Here is an 8,136-nt window from a genome sequence, read left to right as displayed (position 1 = left end):
CATAGCTGCACACCTGTGTACCTGCACACCTGCACACCTGCACACCTGTGTACCTACACATCTGCACACCTGTGTACCTGCACACCTGCACATCTGCACACCCGTGTGCCTGCACACCTGCACACCTGTGTACCTGCACACCTGTGTACCTGCACACCTGCACACCTGTGTGCCTACACACCTGTACACCTACACACCTGCATAGCTGCACACCTGCATAGCTGCACACCTGTGTACCTGCAAACCTGTGTACCTGCACACCTGTACACCTACACACCTGCATAGCTGCACACCTGCATAGCTGCACACCTGTGTACCTGCACACCTGCACATCTTCACACCTGCTCACCTGTACACGTGTGCACCTGCAACCCACACTTGTGCACTGCACTTCTGCACGCCTTCACATTCACATACCTTCACTCGTGTGCACCTGCACACCCAGCCAGTTACAGGTCATGCCACGCAGGGCTCAGTAGAACTGGGCAATGCTTTCCTTCTCCCCAGTTCGCCCCTCAAATGCACAGCCTTTGCCACTGGCAGGAAGGCCTTTCGGGGCCTCAACAATCCCAGAGGCCCTTCCCCCACTGGTGAGGCTCAGACCTCCATCAAGAGGCCTCAGTCCTCCGTCTCGAGATCTGTCTCTGCTGAGCAGTTTCTCGGGGCTGGAGAGGCTGCTGGAGCTTTGGTTGGTTCTCTGCAATGAGTGTTTTTCAAAGGTTGCATTCAACTGTAAGAAGTAGATGCCAGAGGCAGAAGTTCCCAAGATTTGAAGTTAATGAGATTTTCAGCAAAGGAAGAGCTCTGTGCGTAAGGAGGGGCAGGGGTGACGGCAAGCCCCCGGAGCCAGCCCCACACTCCCTGCCATCCCGGCCCCCTGCCGAAGCCTCCAGCAGCTGGGCCATTACCAGTCATTCAGTCACATTTACTAAGAGCTGGGGTTCAGCAGGGACTCCCTTAGCCAATGCACGGAGGGAAACTCAGCAGAAACCAGGGAGAGGCAGAATGCCAGGAGAGAAAAAGGTGGGAGAGTTGTACCCATGGTAGATTGCAGTGTCCGGCTCCTGTGTGAGCTCTGGTGGACTCCGAGAGCTGATGGGCAAGGATGTGGGTCTCCCCGGAGAGCAACCGGGCCGGATGGAGCCAGAAGCCCAAAATTCCACCCTAGAATCCCTGTTGGCTTTGGGAGCAGGGTGACATGATCAATCACCTTGATGGCTCAGTACAAATTGGTTGTGATGGACAGAGAGGCTCCGGTTGCCGAGTGAAGAGACATGCGATGCCAGGCCAGGCCCCTGTGGAGAGCAGACGAGGTCTGTGGAGTTTTTCTCTTTGGGCTGCAAGAGACGGGCAGGGTGGATCACACCAGGCACAGGACCAGAACCCTCAGACCCCGGACTGGCCTCAACCCTGAGCTCAGCCACCAGGCCCTCCTGTAAAATTAGCAAAAGCAACATTTCAAAGAGATCTCCCAACTTCAGTGCCCAGAAGGCCTTCCTAGCTGGCAAGGGTCAGCAGTCAGCACCGGCAATCTCCTTGTCATACAAGACAGGGGACAGGGCCAAGCAGCACAGGCCTGCCTTAGAGTTTCCTCAAGACCCACATGGTACTAGTGCCAAAACCGAGAAACCACACTTCCACCAAAGCAGAAAAGACTGGAGCGCGGCACGGCATCCCACTGGAAAGGTTGGGGGTCACGGTGATGGTGTGTGTGGGAAGATCGGGGGTTGCAAGGATGGTGTGTGTGGCACAGGCCCGTGAATGGTGTGTGTGTGTGGCACAGGCCCGTGGATGGTGTGTGTGTGTGGCACAGGCCCGTGGATGGTGTGTGTGTGTGGCACAGGCCCGTGGATGGTGTGTGTGGCACAGGCCCGTGGATGGTGTGTGTGGCACAGGCCCGTGGATGGTGTGTGTGTGTGGCACAGGCCCGTGGATGGTGTGTGTGTGTATGTGGGGGGGGCACAGGCCCGTGGATGGTGTGTGTGTGTGGCACAGGCCCGTGGATGCTGTGTGTGTGTGGCACAGGCCCGTGGATGCTGTGTGTGTGTGTGGCACAGGCCCGTGGATGGTGTGTGTGTGTGTGACACAGGCCTGTGGATGGTGTGTGTGGCACAGGCCCATGGATGTGTGTGTGTGTGGCACAGGCCTGTGGATGTTGTGTGTGTGTGGCGCAGGCCCGTGGATGCTGTGTGTGTGTGTGTGGCACAGGCCCGTGGATGGTGTGTGTGTGTGTGACACAGGCCTGTGGATGGTGTGTGTGGCACAGGCCCGTGGATGGTGTGTGTGTGTGGCGCAGGCCCGTGGATGCTGTGTGTGTGTGGCACAGGCCCGTGGATGCTGTGTGTGTGTGTGGCACAGGTCCGTGGATGGTGTGTGTGTGTGTGACACAGGCCTGTGGATGGTGTGTGTGGCACAGGCCCGTGGATGTGTGTGTGTGTGGCACAGGCCTGTGGATGGTGTGTGGCACAGGCCCGTGGATGGTGTGTGTGTGTGATGCAGGCCCGTGGATGGTGTGTGTGTGTGGCACAGGCCCGTGGATGGTGTGTGTGTGTGGCGCAGGCCCGTGGATGCTGTGTGTGTGTGGCACAGGCCCGTGGATGCTGTGTGTGTGTGTGGCACAGGTCCGTGGATGGTGTGTGTGTGTGTGACACAGGCCTGTGGATGGTGTGTGTGGCACAGGCCCGTGGATGTGTGTGTGTGTGGCACAGGCCTGTGGATGGTGTGTGGCACAGGCCCGTGGATGGTGTGTGTGTGTGATGCAGGCCCGTGGATGGTGTGTGTGTGTGGCACAGGCCCGTGGATGGTGTGTGTGTGTGTGTGTGTGGCACAGGCCCGTGGATGGTGTGTGTGTGTGGCACAGGCCCGTAGATGGTGTGTGTGTGTGGCACAGGCCTGTGGATCGTGTGTGTGTGTGGCACAGGCCTGTGGATGGTGTGTGTGTGTGTGTGTGTGGCACAGGCCCGTGGATGGTGTGGGGGCGCAGGCCCGTGGATGGTGTGTGTGGCACAGGCCCATGGATGGTGTGTGTGACACAGGCCCGTGGATGGTGTGTGTGACACAGGCCCGTGGATGGTGTGTGTGTGTGGCGCAGGCCCATGGATGGTGTGTGTGGCACAGGCCCGTGGATGGTGTGTGTGGCACAGGCCCGTGGATGGTGTGTGTGACACAGGCCCGTGGATGGTGTGTGTGTGTGGCACAGGAACGTGGATGGTGTGTGTGTGTGGCACAGGCCTGTGGATGGTGTGTGTGTGACACAGGCCCGTGGATGGTGTGTGTGGCACAGGCCCGTGGATGGTGTGCGTGTGTGGCACAGGCCCATGGATGGTGTGTGTGGCACAGGCCCGTGGATGGTGTGGGGGCGCAGGCCCGTGGATGGTGTGTGTGGCACAGGCCCATGGATGGTGTGTGTGACACAGGCCCGAGGATGGTGTGTGTGGCACAGGCCTGTGGATGGTGTGTGTGGCACAGGCCCGTAGATGGTGTGTGTGGCACAGGCCCGTGGATGGTGTGTGTGGCACAGGCCCGTGGATGGTGTGTGTGGCACAGGCCCGTGGATGGTGTGTGTGTGTGGCACAGGCCCGTGGATGGTGTGTGTGTGTGGCACAGGCCCGTGGATGGTGTGTGTGTGTGGCGCAGGCCCGTGGATGGTGTGTGTGTGTGGTGCAGGCCTGTGGATGGTGTGTGTGACACAGGCCCGTGGATGGTGTGTGTGGCACAGGCCCGTGGATGTTGTGTGTGTGTGTGTGGCACAGGCCCGTGGATGGTGTGTGTGTGTGTGTGGCACAGGCCCGTGGATGGTGTGTATTGCACAGGCCCGTGGATGGTGTGTGTGGCACAGGCCCGTGGATGGTGTGTGTGTGTGGCACAGGCCCGTGGATGGTGTGTGTGTGTGGCGCAGGCCCGTGGATGGTGTGTGTGTGTGTGACACAGGCCTGTGGATGGTGTGTGTGTGTGTGACACAGGCCTGTGGATGGTGTGTGTGTGTGGCGCAGGCCCGTGGATGGTGTGTGTGGCACAGGCCCGTGGATGGTGTGTGTGTGTGGCACAGGCCCATGGATGGTGTGTGTGACACAGGCCCGTGGAATGTGTGTGTGGCACAGGCCCGTGGATGGTGTGTGTGGCACAGGCCCGTGGATGGTGTGTGTGGCACAGGCCCGTGGATGGTGTGTGTGTGTGGCGCAGGCCCTTGGATGGTGTGTGTGTGTGGCGCAGGCCCGTGGATGGTGTGTGTGTGTGGCGCAGGCCCGTGGATGGTGTGTGTGTGTGGCACAGGCCTGTGGATGGTGTGTGTGTGTGGCACAGGCCCGTGGATGGTGTGTGTGTGTGTGACACAGGCCCGTGGATGGTGTGTGTGTGTGTGACACAGGCCCGTGGATGGTGTGTGTGTGTGGCGCAGGCCCGTGGATGGTGTGTGTGGCACAGGCCCGTGGATGGTGTGTGTGTGTGGCACAGGCCCATGGATGGTGTGTGTGTGTGACACAGGCCCGTGGATGGTGTGTGTGTGTGGCGCAGGCCCATGGATGGAGTGTGTGGCACAGGCCCATGGATGGTGTGTGTGTGTGGCACAGGCCCGTGGATGGTGTGTGTGTGTGACACAGGCCCGTGGATGGTGTGTGTGGCACAGGCCCGTGGATGGTGTGTGTGGCACAGGCCCATGGATGGTGTGTGTGTGTGGCACAGGCCCGTGGATGGTGTGTGTGTGTGGCACAGGCCCGTGGATGGTGTCTGTGTGTGGCACAGGCCCGTGGATGGTGTGTGTGTGTGGCACAGGCCTGTGGATGGTGTGTGTGTGTGGCACAGGCCCGTGGATGGTGTGGGGGCGCAGGCCCGTGGATGGTGTGTGTGTGTGTGGCACAGGCCCGTGGATGGTGTGGGGGCGCAGGCTCGTGGATGGTGTGTGTGACACAGGCCCGTGGATGGTGTGTGTGTGTGGCACAGGCCCATGGATGGTGTGTGTGGCACAGGCCCGTGGATGGTGTGTGTGGCACAGGCCCGTGGATGGTGTGTGTGTGTGGCACAGGCCCTTGGATGGTGTGTGTGTGTGGCGCAGGCCCGTGGATGGTGTGTGTGTGGCACAGGCCCGTGGATGGTGTGTGTGTGTGGCGCAGGCCTGTGGATGGTGTGTGTGTGTGGTGCAGGCCCATGGATGGTGTGTGGCGCAGGCCCGTGGATGGTGTGTGTGTGTGGCGCAGGCCCGTGGATGGTGTGTGGCGCAGGCCCGTGGATGGTGTGTGGTGCAGGCCCGTGGATGGTGGGTGTGGTGCAGACAAAGGGGCCTCATGTCCTCAGAGCCCTACTTGTCGCTCACCCTCTCAATCTGCTAAGCGCTCCTGGTGCTCAGCGGAAGCCCTGCATGTGGCAGGGAGGTCTGGGAGGAGAATCTCCTGCTCCTGTGCTTCAGTGTGGAGCTGGCTGCATGGGGCGCAGGCCTCTCCGGCTCTCCTGGGCCCCCCCCATAACCCCAGCTGGGACATCCAGTCCAGTCATCTGGTTACGTCAGGTCCTGAGGGCTGCTTTCCCCTGCTGACCTCCATCCCGTCTTGGGAAGGCTGGGTCAGCGGGTAGGGTCCTGAGCACGGTCCCGGCTGACCACCTTGTCCTGTCAAGGTGTAGAGAGACACAGAGGCCACAAAGAGGTGGTTTTTAATCTGTCTCTGCCCCTGGCGAGCCACAAACATCTCTAAGTTTCCTCTTTTCACCCAGCGCAAGGGCGGGTTTCCTCCCGGCACTTCCAGTCTCTCACACCCTCTTGTTCAACAGTGGATCTCCATCGCTGACGGTGGTAGAGGCTGAGGCAGCTGACAGCAGCTGACGTGGGCTGAGAGGCGTGCGCCTGCCTGCTCCTGTGCTTTCCTGTCGCCCGCGGGGATCAGGATGGGGGCCTCCGGGCTCTCCCAGACCACCCGCCCGCAGCCGGGGCTCCTCGCAGTGTAGACACAATTATCTCTTTTTTGAGAACTCTGAACACATCCTACACAGTCAAAGGGGAACCAGCCTGACCATCAGAACCGGAGCTAGGAAATCCGTGTTCTTGTGTCTTGTGGCCATATCTCTGAAAAGCAGGGCTGTGCCAGAGAGTGCCTCAGGCAGCCAGGATGGAGAACATTTGGTTACAACTTATTTTCAGTAATATGTGACAAATGAAAAACTGGAAATCTAAATTGAGTACGTCAACTTGAAGCACCTTGTTCACAACAAAATAACTAAAACCTATTTTTGCCAAGCTGCTCAAGTATTTCTGCAGCGATCGGACACTGTTGACTGGCTGGAGGGCTTGTCCACGTGTGCAGTGGAGACGTCTTTGCATGGCTGTGGATGTGGGAGGCCGTGTGCAGTGGAGACGTCTTTGCATGGCTGTGGATCATGGGGGGTCGTGTACAGTGGAGACGTCTTTGCATGGCTGTGGATCATGGGGGGCCGTGTGCAGTGGAGACGTCTTTGCATGGCTGTGGATGGTGGAGGCCGTGTGCAGTGGAGATGTCTTTGCATGGCTGTGGATGTGGGAGGCCGTGTGCAGTGGAGACGTCTTTGCATGGCTGTGGATGTGGGAGGCCGTGTGCAGTGGAGACGTCTTTGCATGGCTGTGGATCATGGGGGGCCGTGTGCAGTGGAGACGTCTTTGCATGGCTGTGGATGTGGGAAGTTGTGTGCAGTGGAGATGTCTTTGCATGGCTGTGGATGGTGGAGGCCGTGTGCAGTGGAGACATCTTTGCATGGCTGTGGATGTTGGAGGCCCTGTGCAGTGGAGATGTCTTTGCATGGCTGTGGATCGTGTGAGGCCGTGTGCAGTGGAGACGTCTTTGCATGGCTGTGGATGTGGGAGGCCGTGTGCAGTGGAGACGTCTTTGCATGGCTGTGGATGGGGGAGGCCGTGTGCAGTGGAGACGTCTTTGCATGGCTGTGGATGTGGGGGGCCGTGTGCAGTGGAGACGTCTTTGCATGGCTGTGGATCATGGGAGGCCGTGTGCAGTGGAGATGTCTTTGCATGGCTGTGGATGGTGGAGGCCGTGTGCAGTGGAGACGTCTTTGCATGGCTGTGGATCATGGGAGGCCGTGTGCAGTGGAGATGTCTTTGCATGGCTGTGGATGTGGGAGGTCATGTGCAGTGGAGACGTCTTTGCATGGCTGTGGATGTGGGGGGCCGTGTGCAGTGGAGACGTCTTTGCATGGCTGTGGATGTGGGGGGCCGTGTGCAGTGGAGACGTCTTTGCATGGCTGTGGATGTGGGAGACCGTGTGCAGTGGAGACGTCTTTGCATGGCTGTGGATGTGGGAGGCCGTGTGCAGTGGAGACGTCTTTGCATGGCTGTGGATGTGGGAGGCCGTGTGCAGTGGAGATGTCTTTGCATGGCTGTGGATCATGGGAGGCCGTGTGCAGTGGAGACGTCTTTGCATGGCTGTGGATGGTGGAGGCCGTGTGCAGTGGAGATGTCTTTGCATGGCTGTGGATCGTGGGAGGCCGTGTGCAGTGGAGACGTCTTTGCATGGCTGTGGATGTGGGAGGCCGTGTGCAGTGGAGACGTCTTTGCATGGCTGTGGATCATGGGGGGCCGTGTACAGTGGAGACGTCTTTGCATGGCTGTGGATGTGGGAGGCCGTGTGCAGTGGAGACGTCTTTGCATGGCTGTGGATGTGGGAGGCCGTGTGCAGTGGAGACGTCTTTGCATGGCTGTGGATGGTGGAGGCCGTGTGCAGTGGAGACGTCTTTGCATGGCTGTGGATGTGGGAGGCCGTGTGCAGTGGAGACGTCTTTGCATGGCTGTGGATGGTGGAGGCCGTGTGCAGTGGAGACGTCTTTGCATGGCTGTGGATCATGGGAGGCCGTGTGCAGTGGAGACGTCTTTGCATGGCTGTGGATGGTGGAGGCCGTGTACAGTGGAGACGTCTTTGCATGGCTGTGGATCGTGGGAGTCACGTGCTATGTTCAGCACTCCCTGTCAAATCTGTTTGGAGGTCATGGCATCTGCTCTGAGTGCTGTTCTGGCCCACCTTCCCCTTGTGCTCAGTTTTTGGAGCTTGGTCAGGCCCTAGGCTTCATTGAAAGGTGCCCATTAGTTCCCTACTTTACCTGATGTGTGAACTCTCAATCTAAAGTAAGACCAAGAGGTATCACAGTCCAGGGCAGGTCCTTTTCCAC

The 8,136-nt window shown here is 59.4% G+C and overlaps 1 protein-coding gene across 1 annotated transcript; it reads right to left on the bottom strand.

Moving 5' to 3' along the window:
* Window positions 1–6,950: 6,950 nt before the first annotated feature.
* LOC122101908 (putative uncharacterized protein FLJ46204) lies at window positions 6,951–7,847 on the bottom strand. Its single transcript, XM_042672400.1, has one exon. It carries the CDS (start codon window positions 7,845–7,847, stop codon window positions 6,951–6,953), a length of 897 nt encoding a protein of 298 aa, XP_042528334.1.
* Window positions 7,848–8,136: the final 289 nt, after the last annotated feature.

This window comes from Dipodomys spectabilis, unplaced genomic scaffold (assembly GCF_019054845.1).
Source record: "Dipodomys spectabilis isolate Male_0828 unplaced genomic scaffold, ASM1905484v1 ptg000705l, whole genome shotgun sequence".
Lineage (NCBI taxonomy): Eukaryota > Metazoa > Chordata > Mammalia > Rodentia > Heteromyidae > Dipodomys > Dipodomys spectabilis.
Note: the sequence above shows the minus strand (reverse complement) of the source record. Positions and strands in the feature narration are given on the sequence as shown.

Coding starts and splice junctions, on each gene's coding strand:
- LOC122101908 (XM_042672400.1), bottom strand. CDS start 7,847: ATGCAAAGACGTCTCCACTGCACACGGCCTCCCATGATCCACAGCCAT.